Below are 25,824 nucleotides of genomic sequence, written 5' to 3' on the forward strand. Positions count from 1 at the left end.
CTCCATCCATGGCTTTAGTAAATAGACACCTAAATACAGTAACCATATCTGAGGGGGCAGCAGGAGAAAGTTACAATTTCCAGAATGCAGTTTGTATTTCATGTCTGAACAATCTCCCTCCTATCGATGACGCTTGTAATATTTAATTGGACATGGGGTATAACAACTATTGCAACTTATTTTTATTGAATTTGTTGTTTGCTGCACAGAATAGCAGAGGTCTGGAAGATGATAGATTTTATTTCTCTTTCATCTGTTTAAGGAGCGAGAGGAGCTTTGTTGACAAGTGCTGGAGAGACGTGCGCGTTGGCGACTTTGTCAAGCTGTTTTGTAATGAGATCATTCCAGCGGACATTCTGCTTCTCTACTCCTCTGACCAAAACGGGATCTGTCACATAGAGACTGCTAATTTGGACGGAGAGACCAACTTAAAGCAAAGACAAGTGGTCAAAGGATTTACGAATCAAGTAAGTGGGAAGTTTGTTGTTGCAGTTGTATCTGTTTCATAATCCAAACCTGCAAACTTGCTGTGTTGTAACCATTGCTGTGTCTATAATAGGAACAGTATGTGTGGTGCTCATTTGTCCAGGGTGCCTGCACTTCACACCCTGCATCCATGTTTAATTACTTACCTCTCTGGATTCCCGTGTCAGAGCTGCAGCTAAAATCACCAAGGAAAACGGTGCGGCTGTCATTTTACGGTGATTTTTGAATGTGCAGTAGAGATTAGTCGCCAGGAACATGGCAGACGCCATGTTTCCCTGAGACCTTGTCATGGATAGTAGACCCTGGGACAGTGCTAAAGTCTACTGCACTGCAGGCAGAAGGGGGCTCACACACAGTGACCCTCTTCTCTCAAACCGCCTCTTGTAACATATACACCAGAGGCTTGTAAATGCTTGGAGTGCACCCAGGGCCGGAATAAGCCTTTAGGGGGCACATAAGACTGCCCAGCCACCCACACCCTTACCCCTCTTGTCAGCAATGCTCCCACTTGTGCTACAGCTGGAGGTGGGGGCTGAGAGAAAGTCTGTACCCCTCCTTAATGCGGCTCTGAGTGCCCCTCCTCCCCATCTTTTGTCTTGGGTGCCATCTTGTATGTGATATTTTTGGAAGAATGCGCATGCCAAGATTGGTATCCGGTCTTTAGGTCGACAGCACTTAGGTCGACACGTTAGGTTGAACACTATTGGTCGATATGGTCATTAGGTCGACGTGGCAAATGTCGACATGAAAAGGTCGACATGAGTTTCAAATTTTTGTTGAACTTTTTCATACTTTACAATCCACACGGACTACGATTGGGAATAGTAACCTGTACTGAGCATAGTGGTAGTGGAGCGAGGCACCTTTCCCGTTCACAAGCCATGCGAGGGGACACGGTGCACTAATTGAGGTTCCCGGTTACTTTATGAAGAAAACAACACCCCAAAAATATAAAAAACTCGTGTCGACCTATTCCAGGTGTCGTCCTAGTCACTGTCGACTAATTGTGGTCGACCTAATGACTGTCGACCTGGTTACTGTCGACTCTATGATCCACACCCGCCAAGAATATAGATGAGGCTTTGGCACTTGTGAGTTTTTACTAACATCCACCATGACACAGAAGTTGCTGCCACTAGCACAAGGTGTGTGTGTGTGTGTGTGTGTGTGTGTGTGTGTGTGTGTGTGTGTGTGTGTGTGTGTGTGGACAACAAGCAGCAGGTATACCACTCTTGGTGGAGGGATTGCAGCTCCTTTGTCCCATGGACCCAGGTGCACCCATTATAGACACACCAGTTATATACGCCAAATACATTTCTTATTAGCAGGTGCACAGCTGAAGAACAAAGCTTCTTCGTAAGGCTGTTAATCTGGTGTTTCCATCCTGAGATGATGATACAGGAGCAGTATAAATACCACCGCAGGAATTGTGGAATAGGCTTCCCTATGCACGCTTCTGAAAACCCTTCTGGAGAAATCCTGATGTTTCCCCTGATTAGAATATACTGTATGCAGTCAGAGTCGTGGGTAGTTACTGTAGGTATCCGGACTCTAGGTCGACACCCATTGGTCGACAGTGGGTAGGTCAACACTAGAAATAGGTTGACACGGCCATTAGGTCGACATGATTTTTTCCCCAAAAAAATTATTTGGTCTTTTTCATACTTTACGATCCACATGGACTACGATTGGGAACGGTAACCTGCGCGAGGCACCTTGACCACAGCATGGCGAGAGAAGTGGTGCACTAATTGGGGTTCCCGGTCACTTGACGGAGAAAACAACAATAAAAAAACATTTAAAAAACTCATGTCGACGTTTTTTCATATTGACCTTGTTCATGTCGACCTAATGTCTGTGTCGATCTATTTCTAGCGTTGACCTACCCACTGTCGACCTAATTGGTGTCGACCTAGAGTCCCATAGCCATTACTGTAGCATCTTCACAATCAAGTAGGAAGGTTTAGGTTTAAAACCTAGTGGACGCATTGGGACATTTACTAAGCAGTGATAAAAGCGGAGAAGTGAGCCAGTGGAGAAATTTCCCCATCAACCAATCAGCAGCTCTGTATCATTTTATAGTATGCAAATTACAGATGTTACTTCAATACTAATTGGTTGATGGGGCAACTTCTCCACTGGCTCACTTCTCCGCTCTTATCACTGCTTAGTAAATGTCACCCTTAGTCATCAAATATTTGAAATTGCTGTCAAAGCTTATTGCTTAAAAATGTTGGGGCTATGGTATTGCATGATTGTGTTAGGGATATGGTATTGCATACTGTAAAAAAACAAAAAATGTAAAGGGGACAAAAACTAAATAACAAAAAGTAACAAGAAACAAATAAAAGTAACAAAAAACAAATGAAAGTAGCATATCCCAATAACAGTCAGGAGTTACCCATTTGATAAGAAATGCAGGCGCACATTACACATAACTTAATCTACCACTTTTTGGTTTGTTTTCTTCGTAAATACATAATGAAATATTTGGTGTATGCCTAAAAAGAGTCTTGCTGACATAGGTCACTGTAAAATCTCATCACTGGCCCTATTTATTAAGGACAGGCAAAAAGGCTGGTACACTGGTCATTACCGGTAAGAGTTAACTTACTCCTCCCAGCAGGCCAGTCTCCAGGAATATGCTAGCATGTGGCCTGGATAGCAGGTTCACGCAATGTTCAGACGTATGGTACTTGGGTGGTGTAGAGAAATAATCCCTACTACAAAGAGTCTAGAATTTGATATGGATTGCATTTACTGGCGGTGATTTCTACTGCTTGTTTGCAGATTATCATTAGAGATTTAATTAAACATCCCCTAACCCCCTTGTTTCAGTGAGGTTGTAGGGGTGTGATACCTGAGACCAGCGGTCGCGATGCTGGTGGTCACATGACAGACACCGGTATCCCAACCTTCAGAATTTCCGACAGGGTAAATATTTTACACCCCCCCCCCCCTTGTCCTGTACCCCAACCTGCTCTAGGTGGCAGCTAGGGATAAGATAGTGGGGGTGGCAGCTACAGCTAACCCCCCTCCAGTGCCTACCCTCACCCCCACCCCATGGCCCTAACCCTTAAAGGCACCCCGATACTTACCTTCGGAATGTTCTGGAGCCGTGATTCCGAGTGGTGTCAGTATTCTGGCGTTGGTCACATGACAGCTGACATCGCAATTGTGCTAACTAGTAGTAAGGACCTACTTCAGAGGTATATACAAACCCGTTAGTTCACGTACATCTCCAATATTTGTCTTTACCGTTAATTGAGTCACTGATTGACCATTTATTGCTATTTCCTATTTAAAATAATATGTCTGAAAATGGCAATAAAACTCTAATGAAACTGGACGTGAAATCTCTTTAAGAATTGACATTTGGCGCTCGCACTGATCTCCTATCTTCGCTGCAAACCCCTCTATATACTTTTAATCTAGTTCCATCTCTTTGCCATTTCATTTGAATACTTCTGTAACTTAATAAGAAACGTCTTTGTACTCAGAAGTTGAAGGAGTTTGAAGGTAACTTCTTCCCTTGTCATCGAGAGTTTTCTGAGGTGACTCGGATATTAACTTTTCCTCTGACATTTTGGAAAATTTCTCCTGAGCTGTGAATTTATAACATGTTCTAATTGAATCTACACTTTCAATGCTGTTTAACTTTGGAGGAGTTGCACTGCTTGGCAGATAAATGTCACCTTCTCAGTATTAGAGACCGATGTCATTTTAAGGGGAGCAAAAAGTAAAAAGGCTTCGTAGGAGGTGAACTTTGCGTTCAGAAGGTGTTTTCATTACCATTGTGTAATAATTTCACTTTAGAATAAAAGTAACAAATTGAATTTAAACCCCACCCAGGATGAAGCAGCATTCTCCTCTGAATGCCTCTAGGCAGAGATTCTAGCGGTTTTTAGATACAGATTTTATTTGCAAAGTCTGTTACTGAAATCACTACTAGTGTTTAGGGGCTTATGTACTAAGCCTTGGAGCAGAGCCGGTCCTAACCAATATGATGCCCTAGGCAAGATTTTGGCTGGTGCCCCCTAGCACCACCGCTGGTTCCGCCTCTGACCTTGCACCTCTTTCCCAGCACTATCACCCCTCACCGGTAGCAGTCCTTATTTTGGTGTTTGTACCCCCTATATTTTAATTAGGAACAGTTCTCACATTTGGCGCACAGCCCAAAAAGGTGTGTGTTTTTGCTGGCAATGGGCATGGCCACACAATAGTAACCCCAATTCCAATTACGCCAGACAGTACTGCAACTTTATTCACATTTGATCATGTGATAGTGTCCATAATTCATATTACATCCCACAGTAGTATCACTTTACCTTATAAATGTTACTCCTCACAGTAGAGCCCCTTATTCACATTACATCACACTGAATTGCTCTTTATTCACATTACACCACACCCTATTGCTCTTTATTCACATTAGATGACACAGTAGTGCCCTTTCTATACGCAACGCCACATAGTAGAGCACCTTATACACATAATGCCACACATTAGTAATGCATTTATACACATTCCACACAGTAATGCTCCTTACACATATGAGGCACCTTATTAATGTCCTTATAAATATAAGTGCGCCTTACACATTATGACAACCTTTATTAATGCCATTTTGCACATAATGTCCCTTACACATATGCCGCACATTTTTAATGCTCTTATACACATAATGACACACATAGTGCCCCCTACACATTTGCTGCACATTATTAGTGCCCCTATACACATAATGACACACATACAGTAGTACACAAAAAGAAAAATTGTATAGAACCTGCTGTGGGCGCAACGTGTGTGTGGCGGTGATGTTACACCGTGGGGTCAAAGTACAAGGTTATTTGGATGAGAGATCTGCATTGGGAGAAATTCTCTTTTTGAACTCTTGTGTACAATTTGTGTTTTCTCCGCATACAACATCGTTTGAGGGAGAAGAACTTACCGGACGAGGGACTCTTTAGAAGAACAGAGAGGGATTCTCTCATCCAAATAACCTTGTACTTTGACCCCACGGTGTAACATCACCGCCACCCACACGTTGCGCCCACAGCAGGTTCTATCCAATTTTTCTTTTTGTGTATTTAATCTGTTACAGGTGTGTGGTGACACATCAGGATAGGACCTTACGCTAGGCAGCATAGAGAGTGCGCAGGAACCTACCTCACCTACCCAGTTTCACACATACAGTAGTACTCTGTTACACATATGCCGCACATTATTGGTGCCCTTATACACATAATGACACACATAGTGCCCCTTACACATGTTGCACATTATTAATGCATTTTTACATGACACACATAATGCCCCTTACACATATGCCGAACACTACTGCACAACCAACCCACTCACATGCACACAGCACTCACACTGCCACTAACACTGACCTCTGCCTCTGCTTGGATACAGATGTGTCCTCCTAAATCTTGCCTCAATGCTAACGTAGGGCACACCTTTTTTTTTAATGAAAATTATTTGCATTGCTATGTGGCTAGGATGCACAAGCAGCTTCTGCTGATTAAAATGATATGCGGCATGCCTATATACTGTGTGAGACTGTGGCTGTATCTGCATATGAAATGCTACATACAGAATATAGGCATGCCGCATATCATTTTAATCAGCAGAAGCTGCTGATGCCCCTAGGCATATCAATTCAAATGCCCTAAGCAATTGCCTAGTTTGCCTATGCCTATGGCCGGCTCTGCCTTGGAGAGAGATAAAGTACCAGCCAATCGGCTCCTAACTGCTGCGTCACACTGATCAGGGGCAAACGCAGGATTTTCATGGGGGGGTTTCCGCACATAGCATACACACACTGCATATACATGCAAACACACACAAATACACAGCATATACACGTAAGTACTCAAACACACACAGCATATACACACACATACAGCATATACACACACATACAGCATACACACACATATAATACACAGAAACACACACACAGCATATATATACATACACACACAAAGCATATACACACACACAAACAGCATACACACAGATATCATACACAGAAACACACAAAGCATATACACACACACAAACAGCATACACACATCATACACAGAAACAAACACACAGAGTATATACACACAAACAGCATACACATACATATCATACACAAAAATACACACATAGCATATACACACAAACACACCATATACACACATAGCAAATACAGACACACAAACACTCATAGCATACACACACAGCATATACCATACACACACACATCATATACACAAACAGCATACTGTACACACATATCATACACAGATAGCATACATCCCCCCCAAACACCAATACTACTACACCAAGACACCATAATAACTATGCCCCCCAGCACCTGGCTGCTCAGCTGCAGAGGACAGTCACTGGATATCTCCCGTCCTTTCAGCTATGTCCTTAAGTCACATGGGGTCTGCCTGGGAGGAGCTGCACTCTGCCTCTGCAGCTAGCTCCCGCCCCCACAGTCACATGATTCATCCCTCGGCCAGCCTGTGTCTCCATGGCTGAGCAGGAGGCAGCTGCCGGCAGCCGCACAGGCTGCACTGTTTACAACTGAGTAAACACCGGACAGGTGATCTGATAGATCGGCGGGCAGGGGGGGTTTCTAGGTACTCAGAAACCCCCCCTGCGTGCGCGTGTGCTGATGGGGACATTTACTAAGCAGTGATAAGAGTGGAGAGGTGAGCCAGTGGAGAAGTTGCCCCATCAACCAATCAGCAGCTCTGTATAATTTTATAGTATGCAAATTATAGATGTTACTATAGTGCTGAGGTCGCCATGGGCAACTTTTCCTGAGTTTGAAAAATGACAGTCAGAAACTGGTTGGTACTTTATCTCGGTCTACTTTATCTCTATCCAAGGCTTAGTACATCTGCCCCCAAATCTTGTTGTGAGGGTTATTAAGTGATACATTCCAACATTAATGATTTGTCCAGTGAATTTTATCTAGAGAGAGTTCTATATTGGAGTTAATTTATTATTGCAGGGGTACAATAGTCCGTCTTTTGGGCGTGTTATACGAGTGTTACGGTGGTGTTTGTGTGCACAACTGTGGATGTACTATAGTGGCATAGGCGCCGATTCCGTGGGTGCTCCCGGCCACAGCACCCACGGAAAATGATGAGCACCCATAGACATGCGCCCGGCACCCCCCACACACGCCGCGCCTGCCACGGCCGCTTAGTGTCCGTGGGTTCCTGTCAGAGCTAGCACAGTGGACTATAGTGATGCCTCCTCTCCACGCCTGCGACCCGCGGCACGGATCACAGGAGGAGTTATACTGTTGGGAGGTTGGCAGGGATGTGGTGCAGCAGAACCACAGCCAACTGGTAGGAGCTAGGCCAGTCACATCTACTCGGTAACTGGGGACAGGCTGTGCGAGGAGTGAGGACGCTTGGGCAGCAGCAAGGAGGCAGGTGCGGAGAGCTGAACGCGGACAGCCTGCTGGATGGTGAGTGTCCTGGGGCTGGCAGGGGAGCGGGCGGAGTATCCCCGGTGCATGTGACAGCTGTCAATGAGGACAGGGAGTGGGATACGGTCCTACCTGGATCAAGGCCAAAGGCTCAGGCGGAGTAGTGACAAGGCAGATGGAGGAAGGGGTGATGAGGAGCAATGTGGGAAGGAGGGGAGTGCACTGAGCGCAGGGAGGTGTGAGGGCCATGGAATGGGGGAGACAGGGACCACACTTAGTGCAGGGCGGGTGTTAGGACCATGAGTTGGGGGTGAAAGGGTCACACTGAGTTCTGGGATGTTGGGGTGATGGGGTCCACACTGGGTATAGGGGGTTGTGTGGGGTCCACAGGGAGTGATGGGTTACTGCAGAAGGCTTATCGTGGGGGTGGGGCATTCAACAGGCTTGAGCACCCACCAGCAAAAACATAAATCGTCACCTCTGTATAGCGGCACTTATTGTGCCACTATAATGTCGCTCTTCCTGCTTCTCCTCTTATCGAGGCAATTCCTGCCAGACCCACAGCTTAGTTCTGATGCGCCGTCTCGTACATCCCGGTCGGCTTCACTGCGCATGCGCGAGATCTCTCGTGTACTAGCCAGACCCCCTTGGATGCCGCTATACGGTAGGTCGGCACACATATTGCCAGTTAAAAGTTGCCAATATGTGAAAAAATTATGTCACAAAAGTGCGTTTATCGTTTAATACATGTGAATTATTTTTCGACGCCATACAATAGTATGGTTACGGTAAAATCGTTAGATGTTTGCAGATACCATTCAGAAAAGTGATTTTTCTCGACATTATCCGCTTTCATACATGCTGGGGGACGTTGTTAGTGTCAAATAGCGCTGGTTATTGCGCATTTGACCTTTACCACCTCTTCTTACATCTCCCCCACAGACGCCCAATAGGAGACCAAGCTTAGGAAAAAATCTGCACCTGCCTTGACGGCAATAGCCAAAAGATTCTGCTGCGTTGCTGTCCAAGCTGATTTATATGCTCTAACTTTCTATTATTGCCACTTAATCATAATGGAAATATAATAGGCTCAGTCTGGCCAATAGATAATCATTAATCACTAGCAATCTTTATCAACCATTAATTAGAATCTGATCTTATAAATTCCATTTGTCAGCTATATACTGAGATTTACATGTTTTTACCAGAGGCATGATTAATTAACGGTTGCATCTGAATTATATGTGTCTGTGATGTCGGAGGTCTCGTGACAAACACGGGACGTGCTATATGAGGTTGGGCTCCTCCTCATGGGAGGCATTCGATATGCCGGCTGTCAGGATCCTGGCGCTCAGCAAACCGACACCGGGATCCCGACAGCCGGCATACCGACAACTATTCTCCCTCTTGGGGTGTCCACGACGGGTGTGGTTCATCAAATCAACAGTGTCTAGGTCGACAATGTTTAGGTCGACCACTATAGGTCGACAGTCACTAGGTCAACATGGATGGAAGGTTGACAGGGTTTCTAGATCGACATGTGCTAGGTCGACAGGTCTAAAGGTCGACATGAGGATTTTTTTTTTTTTTTTGTAGTTTTCTTCGTAGAGTGACCGGGATCACTCGCTCGCCATGCTTCGGGCATGGTGCCTTCACTCCGCTACCGCTTCGCTCAGCACACTTTACCGTTCCAATCGTAGTCCACGTGGATCGTTAAGTATGAAAAAATTCAAAAAAAGAATTTTTTTTTGAAAAACTCATGTCGACCTTTAGACCTGTCGACCTAGCACATGTCGACCTAGAAACCCTGTCGACATTCCATCCATGTCGACCTAGTGACTGTCGACCTATAGTGGTCGACCTAAACATTGTTGACCTAGACACTGTCGATCTTCAGACCGGATCCCGTCCACAACACCCCTGGAGTTAGAATAAATAGCATGGCGAGCGCAGCTAGCCTGCAAGGGGCTCTTTTGCGCTCGCCCAGCTGCCGGCGCTCGGGAACCTGGCGCATGTATTCCTTGGCGCCGGGATCCCAAGCGTCGGTATAACATAGTACACCCCTCCTCACGCCTCACACTATCTCATTGAGGAGCAGATGATCTTGTGTTTCTGTTGCGTGTTTGTCGCCTGACTACCACATACAGCAAATGTTTTCTCCTGTCTCATTACTGCAGGTTGCCGTGCAATGTAAAGCATTATGTATGGGCTTTGTCTATACAGCTATTTGTAGAATTTAGGATCTTTTTGTCTGTGTGTTTTGATCTTTACAAACATACTGTAGATACGTGTTGTATAGAATCATGTTGCAGGGGGTAATTCTGAGTTGATCGCAGCAGGAAATTTTTTAGCAGTTGGGCAAAACCATGTGCACTGCAGGGGAGGCAGATATAACATGTGCAGAGAGAGTTAGATTTGGGTGGGGCGTGTTCAATCTGCAATCTAAATTGCAGTGTAAAAATAAAGCAGCCAGTATTTACCCTGCACAGAAACAAAATAACCCACCCAAATCTAACTCTCTCTGCACATGTTATATCTGCCTCCCCTGCAGTGCACATGGTTTTGCCCAACTGCTGAAAAATGTCCTGCTGCGATCAACTTGGAATTACCCCCACTGTACATTGCACATCAACGTTTAGTATAGAAAAGCTGTATCGGGACATCCCATAAAGGTTCTAGCACAGGGAAAGGCAATCTGATGAACTCCAGGGACTGCTGAAGTAGCTCTTTAGGGGTCTATTCATGAAGCAGTGAAAAGAGTTGAGAAGTTGCCCATGGCAACCAATCAGCTGCTCTGTATAATTTTATAGTATTTTACGTCATTGCTGATTGGTTGCCAGGGGTAACTTCTCCACTGGCTCACTTCTCCACTCTTTAAACTGCTTCATGAATAGGCCCCTACATCTCCAAAAGGGCCACACATTGTGCCTGATGCAGATGTGGATGGAGTGACCGAACTCACGCAGGAGCCATACTGCGCATGTGTGCAGTGGGGTCCTTTCTAGCAATGCGGCAGCAGGTGATTGACAGTTTGCTGCCGTTTGGGGGCGGGGAAGGGACAGCGATGGAATCTGTTTGCGCCTCCTTTTTGTTGGAGTTCTGAGGTCAGGGTCTCAGTCTGTCCTGGCCTCAGCGACAGAGCTGCGGTGGCCTGCCTATCCACGATGGTGTTGCAGAATGATCTGATGATGCACACTCGGATGTAGCACTGGGTCACACATGCATGCAGGAGGCATCTACTTACACCAGACGCCTCTTGTCTGTATTTCCATATGTAAGCATCGCTGCTTCCTCCTCGGAAGCGGTAGCAATGCGCACCCGTCCACATCTTATTCTTAATCAGGCCCATTGTCTTTCATCTTAGTGATAAGTTCCAACAACACGTTCCGTCACAGTAATGCGCGCGGCTTAGAACCTATATATGCTGGCTTATTTGAATAAGCAGAACAAGCTCTAACAAACAAATGTGACAAAGCGTGAAAGAGCTGGTTCTTACTGTACCTGATAATGATCACAAGGAGCGTGCCTACTGTACCTCTGTGTGTCAGGTCATGTCCTAGGGGGTGTGATTCAGTGTCGGACTGGGGCATGAAGGGCCCACCGGGGGGATGCCGTGATAGGGGCCCATGCTTAGGGGTGTGGTCAGACAACAATGGGGGTGTGACCAACCCCCACAGAGGCCTGAAATGCACAATAGTCTTGTGCGGTGTAATGCAACATATCTACCATGTATAATACAAGTGCACAGTCTGGAACCTGATCCCTAGAGGAAGGAGTGGGGCCCCAGGCAGTAGGGCCCACCGGTGGTTTCCCCTGTGGGCCAGTCCGACCCTGGTGTGATTTATACAGGGTAGTCCTGATTTTAGGATACAGTATTGCCAGCCAGGACTGCTGGGAGTTATGTCCCGCTTAGCAGCGGGGGTTGGCACTCTCACATGGTACAGGTGGCGGAGTGGGTGGTGTTAGATGACTGAGGGGGGGGGGGCTAATTGGAGCCTTTTGAAGGTGTGCACTGACTGTCCAATTTGAGAGTTTAATATGTTGGGTGGTAATCTGGTGCATGTGTAATGGACCTTCCGTTGTCATGTTAAGAAAATATGGTAATCTTACCCCATACAATAGACGTGGCATGCTGTACATCCCAGGTCCAAGCCGTTTTATGGGATTGATATTATTTCCATGCATGCACAGTTGCAGAGAGGGAGAATGACACACATGCGCAGTAGCGCAAGAGGCGTTGTATAGGAATTGCCGCACTCATCCTGATTTCTGGATCGAACTTATTGGTACACTATGCGGCCCATTGATCAACGAGTTTTACTATTTTCAAACACATAACAGGAGCTGATTGGCTGAAGCACCATTAATTATTTGCAGTGAGTTTTAAATAGCGAAAACTCGTTGAAAATGAGCCTCTTTATCTCCAGGATCGATGTATCACACAAGACGTTTGAACTTTATGAAATATCGAATTTTGTTGTCCATCCCTACCTCTTGCCATCAATTGACTGTTGCACACCAGTGGTAGGTTCATGTGGCTGTTCACTGCTGCTATGTTATGTTGGGCAGTGGTGAAGGGATTATGCCTCCCTAACATCTGGCCCAATCAGGAAAATTCAGACTCTCTCAGACTGAAGGACAGAGCCCTTTTAATTGGGATTATACCACCAAAATTGTGACAGTTGGGAGATATGCAGTATGTAGCTCCAGAGCCGGCTCTAACATTCGGAAGCTTTAGGCTGCTGCCTAGGACATCAGGATCTCGGGGGGCGCCACTGAGTCTGCCTATCACAAACTTAAGGATGTCTCTGAAAGAAACATCCTTGTTGTACTTAATGCAAGTGGTGGCTGTGGAACTTATAAGTCACACTTTCATCTGAAGGTCTAAGAAGTGCATATTGGCAGAGACGTCGCTAAGTCCTTGACACCTGGTGCGGAGGGCACAAAAGGGGATGTGGCTTCCTGAGGTGGGAACGTGGCGTCATATGATGGGTCGTGGCCTTGCGGGATGGGCGTGGATTGCCATATTGACCCCCGTTGTTACAGTGCAGCACCTGGCTCCTGTCACTGAGCAGGAGCCGGCACTTTGGTGTCACCCCTCGGTGGGTGACTCCCGGGTGCGGTCCGCACCTCCATTGTGACGCCTCTGGGTATTGGTGGTGGTTGGGAGCATTAGGGTGAAGTTTTACTAAGGGTGCCTAGAAACCTTGCACCGGACCCTGGGTAGCTCAGTGCCTACAATATTCCTCACTTCCTTCGACAGCAGTACACAGCACATTTGCCAAGACTGTGCAATGGCAGCAAAACAAAATCTGCTGAGATAACAGTGAATGATCTGTTCTAGAAAACTCATTAATCTCCTTACATTATATTATGCTGTCATTTGTGCTAACGATATAGGAATATGAAACCTGACTTCCCACTTTTTTTTTCTTTTTTTTTTATTGTTATCGTCATTTCTTAAAACCTATTTGAGCCATAAAAAAATACTCCGATTGTATTACGCTGACCTATCTTTAAGAAGGTGATGTGAAAGCAAATCATTGGCAATGGTGCGTTGTTTTATGCTGCACATGCTGTCATTATACAAGATGAAAAATCTAATTAGTTTTATGTGGATAAGATTTCTCACTTGTGAATTATGCGGATAAGTTATTTTTCAATTTTTTATTTTTTTTATTGTTGTTTGCATGTTCTGTCTGTGCCTATAAGGACATTTTCTTTCATTGAACACTGTGTAAATGATTTTAGATGTGAGTATAGAATTCAGATACAGATAATTAAGTGCTTCATATTTGATTAGCATGCTACATTTAACCTTTCTCACAATCCCATGGTATATTAATTCTTTTAGAAAAAACCCCCATCAGGTAACAGGCTGTAAAATTGTTCCTGCGTTCCAGTCTAGATTAAATTATGCAAAACAGAGATTCCTAAGAGCTGTCTATGTATACTAATGATAAACCATTGTTGTTGAGAGAACGTCTGCTTTCCTGATGTACCGTAGATGAGGACCAAATTCCGATAGGTCTTCATTTTATTGCTGCCCTCTAGTAGATCCTGGAGTGGCGATCCAGCCAGGTGAGAGATATGCCCTGTTCCCAAGACCGTAATAGCACATATTACAGCTCCAGGCAGCATGTGTGGGGCACCTTGGCCTGCCACGTCCACTTCTCCAGTGGTTGTAGAGTAGACACGTACTGTAGGTATGACTCATCTGATTTAATTAGTTTTTATAGGAAGGCCTGGGTTTGCTACAGTATCTTAACATTTCATTTGTTTTTAAGTCCTTAAATAATGCAAGTTGATTTTACAGCATAATTGCTTTACTTGACTGCATCCTACTTATTCGCACCTCCCAACAAATTTAGCAAAACAGTGATGCGCACGAAAACAGGTGTAGACACACCAAGTTTGGGGGGGGGGGGGTTTCCATGACTTTCGTACTCCTCTAAACACCCAACCACCCCTGCTTTCCTCTAAAAATACTCTTGAATTGCTTTGTGAATCTGATGCACCCCCTCATTATGGCGATGTCCCCACTCCCCCACAGTGGAACGGTCACCTCAGATCAGGAGGTATGCATGTTTGCTCAGTGATGTGCGGTGAGGTACAGTAGGTGAGGCAGAGCCTTTCCTGTCATACTAACATTTGCACCAGAGTTTTTACTGTATAAAGCATATGAAAAATACAAAGAATATGTTTGAAATATGGTCTTTGCATTATTCTAATCATTGTTATAGCCAAAACTCTGGAGTAAAAAGCAGGGCGTAGTAGCTACACCTTTGGGCGCCCCATAGCACAATTTCCACGGGGCCCCCAGCACCCCCCCCCCCACCCCCCGTCCCGGCCACAGAATACTTACGTAGGGCTCAGTCCCTCAACCTCTTTCCCCCGATTCGATGGTGGACAGACAGCGGGTGGAGCCGGCGTGTGGACGGCGTGCTGGCTACTCTGCAGGACCGCCCGACCTTGCTCTGTTCTCTCTCCTCACTGACTTAAACAGGGAGGAGGCAAGGCTGTGGTCCGGGGATGTCCCTGCAAGTACAGGCGCCCGCACACTGGCTCCGGAGGGAGGGAGAGTGCAAGGCAGGGAGAGTGCAGCAAGCACAGCTGCCCGCACGCCGGCTCCGGAGGGAGGGAGAGTGCAGGGCAGGGAGAGTGCAGCAAGCACAGCTGCCCGCACGCCGGCTCCGGAGGGAGGGAGAGTAGAGGGCAGGGAGAGTGGAGGGCCCCGGAGGCAGCCAGGTCCCCATAGCAGCTGCACTCCCTGCACCTATGGTAGCTACGCCCATGGTAAAAAGTCTATGGCATGTGAGGCAGTATCTATCTTTTCCACACATCTCTGGGCACAACTCGCCAAATTTCCAGGAGTTCATACCGCTACACCTGTGTATAATGCCCATATGTACCCTTTGGCTCATATATTGTGTGTAAATCTGGCTCTGGTGCTAGCCAGTGCCTCCTGAGCCATATACCTCACCGCACGTCCATGTATTTGCTCCCCAGTTTTTGTGTTTTCCCTTGTTTTTTGCCTGTTGAGTTATTATTGATTTTCTTGTGGTTGGTTGTACACCCAATAGTCATGTTGTGTTGCAAAGGTCGTGTCTAAAGCATGCCTGGCCAACCTGTGGCTCTCCAGCTGTTATGATACTACAAGTCCCAGCATGCCCTGCCACACTTTTTCTTTTAGGGAATGCTAAAACTGTGGCAGAGCATACTGGGATGTGGAGTTTCACTACAGCTGGAGAGCCACAGGTTGGGCAAGCCTAGTCTAAAACATGCGTTACAGTATTATTATTATTATTATTATTATTATTACTATTGTTGTTATTATTATGGTCAGTGGCCAGGTCATATGGGAAGGATGCGTATTGTCTTATGTCTATACAAAGTTATTTTATCACAATTTGAGTTTGTATGCTGGTATATAGTCATTGAAAATGTGTAGATTATGTGTAGGTCTGTTTTCGGCGGCTTATTGTGTGTGTGTGTATATATAATTTATAAACTACTGATGCCGTTCTTCTGTATATTGAGCTATGAGTAATTACTAAGGACTGCATTGTGTGCGGCTGTAATTTGCGTATGGTTAGGTATAAACTTGGACTTCTCTTATACAGAAAATATCACAATTTCACAATAATACCTTTCATAATCTAAATCTGACCTTTGAGAGGCTTCAGAACAATTATAATGTTCTTGTATTTTGTGTAACTAGACAGACTTCAGTAAAAGAACAATAAGGATTGATTCTTGCTGAACTCGCAGTGTCTACTCTTTACTAGTACTGGAATATCCATATCCTGTATTTTGTTTCAGGACAAATTGCAAGTTCCAGAAAACAATATTTTCTATGCATAACGTTTATAGAGCTAATTATTACCTACTCAGACATCTGACTCCTTGAATATTAATGCTGCCCATTATTTTGCAGTGACTAAATACAATGTATATATATTTTTTCTAGGAATCTTTATTTGATCCAGAATCTTTTACGCACACCATTGTCTGCGAGAAACCCAACAATAATCTTGGCAAATTCAGAGGTTACATGTAAGTATATAATGGCATACAGTATGCTGAGTTCAGGTATCCGTATCCGGTCTTTAGTTCGACAACACTTAGGACGACCACTATTGGTTGACCTGCAAAGGTCGACACATGAAAAGGTCGACATGAGTTGTTGTTTTTTAATAATTTTTTTTTAACTTTTTCATACTTTACGATCCACATGGACTACGATTGGGAATAGTAATCTGTGACGAGCGCAGCGGTAGCAGAGCGAGGCACCTTGCCTGAGGCATGGCGAGCGTGAAGCGAACCGTGTGAGGGGACGCGGTGCACTAATTGTGGTTCCCAGTCACTTTACGAAGAAAACAACACACACAAAACCTCATGTCGACCTTTTTCCATGTCAGCCTTATCCATGTTGACCTAATGACCGTGTCGACCTATTTCATGTGTCGACATAGTCACTGCTAACCAATAGTGGCCGACCTAATGACTGTCAACCTAGTTACCATTGACCCAATGATCCACACCTGGGATCGGTATGAATTACCGATGGCCGGGATGCTGGCTGTCAGTTTACTGACAGCGGCATGCCGGCCACCAGTATGCCGGCAGCGGGGCGAGAGCTAGTAAGCCCCTTGTGGGCTTGCTGAACTAGCCACAGGTTATATTCTCCCTCTATGGGTGTCGTGGACAGCCATAGAGGGAGAATCGCCTATCTTGCCGGAATTGTACCCGCTGTGCGTCGGCATTGTGATCGCTAGGAACCCGTGCTGTGGTATCTTAACTGACTCCTATTTTAACTTTTCATTATGTCTTATGGAAAACTGGCATTAGACTATATAATGTCACTTGCAGAAGTTTAAATTCCATGCGTCACTCAAAGCATACATGCCGACATCCTGGCTGCTCTCTCCGGGAGAGAGCAGCCAGGTCGGCTCAGCAGGGGAGCTGGGCAGGGCTATGACGTGCATAGGGGGCGGAGTGGGGGCATAATTGGGGCGGGGTTATCATGGGACAACATTTAAGCCACGCCCCTACTCTGTAATGCCGTCATTACCGTCATTACACAGCAGGGGGCGTGGCTATGATGACACGATTTCTGGAAGAATCGCGCCATCGACTGCCCGGACCGCCCACTTTACTCACTAAGTGGGCGGCCGGGTAGGGGGGGACTTGAAAAATTGGGAGACTTGTCTGCTCTTCCTGGGGAAGGGCCGGGAGGGTCACCTGATTTTTGGGAGCCTCCCGCCCATTCCGGGAGAGTAAGCAAGTGTGACTCAAAGTTGTCAGAATCTACTTAAATATATTTCAAAACCATCATAGTCACTGGTTTTATTCTGAAAAATATATTTTTGGCTCCATATAAAATAACACAGTATACCTAAATACTCTAAGTATTTACAATGCTAATAAACTTGTAATAATAAAATAATTATTGCAGACTTTGTAATGATAATATCTGCGTGATGTCATGCTTGTGGCATGTTGTTTTCGCTACAAGCCGTGCATGTGTGATGCGTCAACAGCAGTGTCTTATGTAGAATTAAAGCAGAAGCTATGCTGTATAATTCAGCTGGAAAAGAAAACTCAGACCAAAAGCCTGGCAGTCCTAATGGTCACAGACTAGATATACTCAACATTTTTAGATTGCGTTTTGCTGGCTGTAATAACTCCGATGCTGACGCAGTTCACTACTGGTGTTGGACCAGTTACATTTCTGTATGTAACCGAATAGTGAGTGCAAAGATTGTGATCTATGAACAGATTTGATAGGACTCAACTGTAAGAGGCAACTCCTTTTTGGTGGGAGGGACTACGATAGGTTGGGCAATTTAAAACCTGCTTCTTAATAATCTGATGGTTTGTATACCTGTAATTTAAATTAGGATGGAGTTTTTGGGTCTAATGTATGGTTTTATGGGGGATATTCAATTAGTGCCGAGTTTTCCGACAGTCAGAAAATCGGCACTAATTCGACCATTGGGTATTCAATATTGGGCATTTTCTACAGGTTTTTGCTCCATTTTCAACATGCTTTATTTAGATATATATATATATATATATATATATATATATATATATATATATATATTATTATTATTATTATTATTATTATTATTATTATATATATATATTTTTTTTTTTGTCGAATTGGCATGGGCGACAATGGACCCAAACACTGTTGGAAATGCCCACGAATTCGCCGCCGCTCCATGTGGTGTTCACCCGGGTGGATTTTCCAACAAGTCAAAAAATTGTAACGTGCTTTGACTAGGTTGAATATGAATTTGACCTACAAACGGGCGGAAAGTGCCGTTTTACTAATTGAATACCCCCCTATGTCAGGATTCAATTTAGTAGATTAGTGGTATGCAAACCGCTGCTTAGTAAATTTCTCTCTACTGTAAATCTTTTTTGTAGTTGTAGGTTTCAAGAGAGAACCATTCCTATTTATCCTTAGATTTTACTTCATTATCATTGTCTGTTAAATGTAAATGTTTTCTTAATGTAAAAATGCAAAAACCATTAATTCGATACAATTTAAAAAAAACAACATCTTTCAATATGATCTATTTTTGTAATATACTGTATAAAAGTAGCATTATTTAAGAAATTAATATTCTATCCTTGCTGAATTTTTCCCTTAAGGTATTTGTATTTATAATTTTATATTTAAAACAATTTGCTGATATAATTTATTTAGAAGATTAAGAGGCCTAGTTATCAAATAATATACTGTACCCATATATATTAAGCATCACCCAAATGACCCATCACCCAGCAACAATGTGCTGTGGTCCCTCTATTTCTGACAGCAGCCGCAATCCCCATCAGTTTCTCGTTCTGGCGTTTGTCCCATACATCTAACACCATCTGATATTCCTAACCACCCCCCGCCAATGTCCGCCACACACGTGTGCTCGGCAGAAAGGCCCCGTCTTCCAAAGAAGTGAAATGTCAGCTTTGGTAATCATTTCACTACTTTGACATCACCTTTCCAAGCTTGTGTCCATGCGGGTGATTGATACTGCATCCAGGCGATCTATTATTTCTTATTGCCACATATAAAAAAATAAATTATAATTATATAGTCTAAGACCCAATAGTAAACATGCCCATTTAGAACTTCCTTGTTCCATTGCAGTACTGTACCAGTTTGTGACTGATATATTTTATTTCCCAGTGATAACTACAATAAAAAAGCAATAAAGTTTATTATTCAAGATTGCAAAAAAAAAAAGAAGCAGAAACAGAAATCAATTGAGTAAATAATCCCATTAAAGCAAAGGTCCACCTTTTGTCAACTTAATATTTTTAAAGGGTTTGTGTTAATATACTGTAGGTGGACACCCTTCTAAAAAAGACAAGCGGAGGAGTTGCTGATGGCAACCAATCGGATTCTAGCTATCATTCTACCGGATGTTCTACATAAATGGTAGCTAGAATCAGGGCAATAGAGAGATAATAATTTTCTAACAGGCAATAGAGAAATGATAGACCGCATCTGATTGGTTGCTATGGGAAACGGGATGCAGTTATCCGTGACTAGTGGTCAGGAGACCGCCGGTCACAATACCTCCACCTACATCTCGCCCCCTTACAATCCCAACGTGCCGACCAACAGGGACTGTTGCCACTCGTGGGTGTCCACGACACCCATAGAGTGAGGATAGAACCCGTGACAACCGGGCTTGTTGTGCTTGCGCCCCCCCACTGCCGGGATACCAGCGTCGGTATGCTGACCTCTGGTCACGCATACCACACCCATGGGCAATATCATCATTTCTCTGTTTTAGAAGCTTAAGTAAATTTACTGTACCCCCTGGAGAGAGACCGCTGTGGCTGGTTGACGGGTAAGAATGGGGGCAGACCCCGGGACCCTCCAACAAGACTAGGGCCGGGTAATTAATACCTGCCCCTCTCTTGGTGCCACTGGCTAGAATGTGATTGGTTGCTATGAGCAACACCCCCACTTGTCCTCTTTAGAGGGTATGATAAATCTCCCGCAAAGCTATTATTCAGTGTCTAATTGTTTCCTGGGTACCCTCTCTTGCATTGGCTTTAGAACTTCCATACACATTTTGCCTATTCGGATCGCGCAAAGAACAGTTGGATCTTTCGGATCTTTCCACGTATACTGTCGGTGTTTTGTCGCTGTATATGGTCATTATGTTCGAAAGTGAACCTGTCGTCATGTTCATTGTGTCGACATTGACCATGTTAACATTCCACGTATCTATTATTTATTAGCAGTTTCTTATATAGCGCAGCATATTCCGTTGCGCTTTACAATTAGAACAACAGTGATAGAACAAAACTGGGCAAAAACAGACAGTCATAGAGGTAGGAAGGCCCTGCTCGCAAGCTTACACTCTATAGGGAAATAGGCATTGATACACGGGGATAGATACTACCTATTGCATGATGGTGCACCAGATTGCTCGGTTCTTAATGGGTTGTATGATATGATCACCCCGCAATGTTGTCCAAGTGTCAGGAGGGTGTGAGAGTAAAGAAACACTGATAAAATGTCAACAATGTGATTTTAAGGTGAATCTATTCCTTGCCATAAAACCATCCATAAGCTTCGCCCTAATGCTGACAGTTTGATAGTGTTGACATTTCATATCTCAACATTCTGACAATGTCATCCCCTTCCAGGTGTCAACATGAGATAAGTCATTCAGTTGGTGACTTGGGGTCACTATGAGGGTGGAACGATTGAAGCCGGGTGTCTCAATATGCTTACATTTAAATAATCATTTTTGTTGTTGTGCAGGGATCAGCACAATGGACAACGGACAGGATTTGGCACTGAAAGTCTTCTCCTTCGGGGGTGCACAGTACGGAACACAGAAGAAACCATTGGTGTTGTGGTCTATGCTGGTATGTTACTACTTTTGATACATATTCAGACAAACAATGTAGAATACCCCAACAATTTATTCCATTTGATAGTACTGAATTTATTTGCAAGATATGCCATAAGCCAATGTTAATACAATAATTTATACGACACTTAAACTACTTACTGTGTTTCTTAATGGTCTCTTTTTTTTCTACTTCTTTGAGATGCATGTGATTTGCGGAAATTAGCCTGACAAACCAATTATTTTATAAACCATGCATGTTAAGCTTAGTACATTAAATAGTTGATTTAATAGAACGGGGGTTGTATTGGGAGAACGCAACCGGGATCGCGGAGGTCAGTATACCGAACCCAGGATCACGGCCGCAGAATGCCAGCTGTGGGGGGGGGGGGGGAGGTTCTATTCCCACTCTATAAGTGTCGTGGACACCCATGGGTGGGAGAAGTCCCTGTCAGTCGGGCTTTCCCCCGCATCGGTATAGTGACCGGCAGTCTCTCGACCGCCAGTCACATAACCGCTTCCCATTAGATCCAAATGAACACATATGGTGTAAATTTAAATGGCAAATCCACTGACTTGTTACTGATCCTTGCTACCAAGAAGTCTCATGACGACACAATTAAAATAATACATTTTTAAAAGCAAACAATGTATATTGGGGGTCATTCCAAGTTGATCGCACGCAGGCTACTTTTAGCAGCCGTGCAAACACATTGTCGCCGCCCACCAGGGAGTGTATTTTCTCTTTGCAGAAGTGCAAACGCTTGTGCAGCAGAGCGCCTGCAAAATCATTTTGTGCAAAACAAGACCAGCCCTGTAGTTACTCTCCGTGTGCATTGATTGAGGGACGGTTTTTGACGTCACACACCCGCCCAGCGAACGCCCAGCCATGCCTGCGTTTTTTCTGCCACGCCTGCGTTCTAAGCACTCCCTGAAAACCGTCAGTTGACACCCAGAAACGCCCACTTCATGTCAATCTTCCTGCGTTCGGCCGTGCGACTGGAATCTTCGTTACACTCTGTGCAAACCCACGATGCTCATTGTACCCGTACGACGCGTTGCGCATTGCAGTGCATACGCATGCGCAGAAATGACGATTTTTAGCCTGATCGCTGCGCTGCAAACAACGGCAGCTAGCGATCAACTCGGAATGACCCCCCATTATTTGTAGATTTATGGAAGACTGGTCAATACTTATCTATTAAGCAAGGGAAATATATATATATATATATATATATATATATATATATATATATATATATGGCTAAACACTAGGCATAACAATTGTTTGCACCATGAACAGGCTACGATTGTTTCATATAGTATTTCCTGAAATCATTATCTGCAGATTGCAAAACACACACCTTTGGCCCTGCAAGTGCTGTTACTCTGTATTGTGAAATTAAGGTGCAGCAAGACAACAGCTGCCATTTATTTCATCACACTTTCCTTGGTCAAACATTATTGCATTTTTATTTATTTTTATTTTATATGCCAGACACCATTGTTTTAGTCTGCAAGTTATGTATTAGGTTTAAGAAAGGATCACTCGTTATACATACTGTAGGTTGCATTACATTTATTTATTTCTTTTTAAATTAACATTTCTCTGTTCATTTATTTTGCAAAGAAAACATTAGAGCTTGTTTACAAACCCTGCACTTAGGTGAGATACTTGCACAGAGATATCTAATCAGCTGCGTGTTCTCGACTGTCTAGTGCATGCCAGATAATGAAAATCAATGACCCCTATTTATTGATTGTTGGGTTTTAGACACAAAATTATAATATATTATGGCGGAAATGTGAAATTAAGCAACACCCAGCTGTATTAAACATTCAGGAACCTGTCCCTGTGGGTGTGATACATGAGACTGGCGGTTGGGCTGCCAGAGGCCACATGACCGACACGGGCATCAGAATGCCGACTGGGGATGGGGTAATTATTTTACCCCTCCCCTGTCCTCTACCCTAACCCTAACCCAACTGGGGTGGCAGCTAGGGCTAAGATAGAGGGGGTGTCGGCTAGGGCTAAGACCAGGGTGTACAGCTAAAACATAGGGTGTGGCGGCTACGTCTAACCCCACTCTCCACCCCCTCTTGTGCCTAACACCCCGCCCCCTGGTCCTAATCTTAACAGGCACCCTGATACTTACCTTCGGGATGTTGACAGTCTGTGTTCTGGTGCCAGGATTCTGAGTGATTCTGGCGTCTGTCACATGACCGTCTGTATCTGGACTGCTGGAATGCTACCCGCATCCCGTCCTGGTCACGTGTTAGAAGTGTTGTGATCCCTAATGCAATCACTTCTCCGTCGGGAGCCAGCAGCACTACATCGTGTGTGGTCTTATGACTGCGTATGGGAATGCGGAGCATGCTGGAGAGGGATTTTACAGATCCCTCTCCCGGTAACTAATGTGGACTGTAGCACATAGGCTGCAGTGGCAGTCCCATAAAAACCGGGGATTGCAGGAGATACCTGCTGCTGTCTTCCATACATACAATCAGGTGGGACTTAATATTTACAGGTACACCCCCGGGTGTTTTAGGGGAATAGCCATGAAGTATGTTTTAATAAATAGGCCCTTTACCAAGAGACATGCAGTACTCCCATAGGATTTGTCATGTGTGGAGGGTTTTCTTTCTGTCTATATTATTGAGTAAAATAATGGCTTTATGTATACCGGGATCCGGTCTGAAGATCGACAGTGTCTAGGTCGACAATGTTTAGGTCGACCACTATATGTCGACAGTCACTAGGTCGACATGGATGGAAGGTCGACATGGTTTCTAGGTCGACATGTGCTAGGTCGACAGGTCTAAAGGTCGACATGAATTTTTCACATTTTTTTTCTTTTTTTGAATTTTTTCATACTTAACGATCCACGTGGACTATGATTGGAACGGTAAAGTGTGCCGAGCGAAGCGGTAGCGGAGCGAAGGCACCATGCCCGAAGCATGGCGAGCGAAGCGATCCATGCGAGGGGACGCGGTGCACTAATTTGGGATCCCGGTCACTCTACGAAGAAAACGACACCAAAAAATAATAATCCTCATGTCGAACTTTAGACCTGTCGACCTAGCACATGTCGACCTAGAAACCCTGTCGACCTTCCATCCATGTCGACCTAGTGACTGTCGACCTATAGTGGTCGACCTAAACATTGTCGACCTAGACACTGTCGATTTGATGAACCACACCCATTGCAGCTGCGAATCAGCACGGCAGCGGCTGCACTTTACACCGGGCCGAATTCACCCACAACTGCTCACCACCCCATAGAGGTCCGAGCAGTTTTGTGTGAATTTGGGCTGATCCGCAGACGCGAAGGGTGCGAGATTGGTTGCCGGCGTTTAAACGCTGTTGCAACAGCACTTCGCACCCTTCAAAGCTAATTGGATCGCCCCATTGGCTTTAGTTTTCCTTATTAAAAATTTCTAGAAATAATTGTTGGAAAAAAAGAACAATAACTTGTTTTACTGACAGATCCACATTAAAATGATTTCATCATGCCACAATGAGGGTGGTATACTCAGCACTTGCTGTACAAAGTGTTTTATTTCCCCAGCGACACAATGTGATTTAAGTTCATATTTCAGTATATGTTACAGATTTTGCTTTTCTACAACATAAGCCTCTTATTTTTCATTCCGGCAATCCCACCTCCTCGCTGCAGTATTTCACAGTGTCCAGTTTACTAATTGCTGCTGTAGGCAAGCGGCTAAATGCAAGTCTAATGCCAAGTTAAAATGGTTCGTGACCGAAAGTGGAGTTAAATGAAAGTGCCTGAGCCTTGCTGGAAGCATGCACTAATGATCACAGTTAGTTCACTTGATGAAACATTGCAGCAGGGTCCAGCTGTTTGCTTCAATATTTAAAACTGTGAAGGTCAGATCTGCTCCAGGCTCCTTACCACTAGACTGCACAGTTACCTCTAGAAGCCATTGCTGGAATCCAGAGAAATGAAGAAACAGAGGCAGCCTAAATTTTGCCTTCCAAAACCCACAGGCCTTGCAATCATTCTAGGCTTGGCGGCAGCCACCGTTCCATGGAGGGTCAATAGGTGTGATAACTGTACTTCAACCACATCTCCCAAGTGCTCATATATACCCTACAGATAGCCCTATCCATTACCTCCCACAGCCTAACCATAACTGCCCCCTCCCACAGCCTAACCATAACTGCCCCCTCCCACAGCCTTACCATAACTGCCCCCTCCCACAGTCTTACCATAACTGCCCCCTCCCACAGTCTTACCCATAACTGCCCCCTCCCACAGCTTAACCATAACTGCCCCTCCCACAGCCTAACCATAACTGCCCCCTCCCACAGCCTAACCATAACTGCCCCCTCCCACAGCCTAACCATAACTGCCCCCTCCCACAGCCTAACCATAACTGCCCCCTCCCACAGCCTAACCATAACTGCCCCCTCCCACAGCCTAACCATAACTGCCCCCTCCCACAGCCTAACCATAACTGCCCCCTCCCACAGCCTAACCA

General features: G+C 44.7%; 1 protein-coding gene across 2 annotated transcripts in view; it reads left to right on the forward strand.

Moving 5' to 3' along the window:
* Positions 1-25,824, forward strand: part of ATP10B (ATPase phospholipid transporting 10B (putative)) — a 650,716-nt gene that overhangs the window by 575,266 nt on the left and 49,626 nt on the right. For both annotated transcript variants that reach the window (XM_063928760.1, XM_063928761.1), the window contains 3 exons: positions 263-467; positions 16,404-16,489; positions 21,231-21,337. In XM_063928760.1, the coding sequence (XP_063784830.1) occupies positions 263-467; positions 16,404-16,489; positions 21,231-21,337 (398 nt within the window). The remainder of the gene's footprint in view (positions 1-262; positions 468-16,403; positions 16,490-21,230; positions 21,338-25,824) is intronic.

Source organism: Pseudophryne corroboree, chromosome 6 (genome assembly GCF_028390025.1).
Source record: "Pseudophryne corroboree isolate aPseCor3 chromosome 6, aPseCor3.hap2, whole genome shotgun sequence".
Lineage (NCBI taxonomy): Eukaryota > Metazoa > Chordata > Amphibia > Anura > Myobatrachidae > Pseudophryne > Pseudophryne corroboree.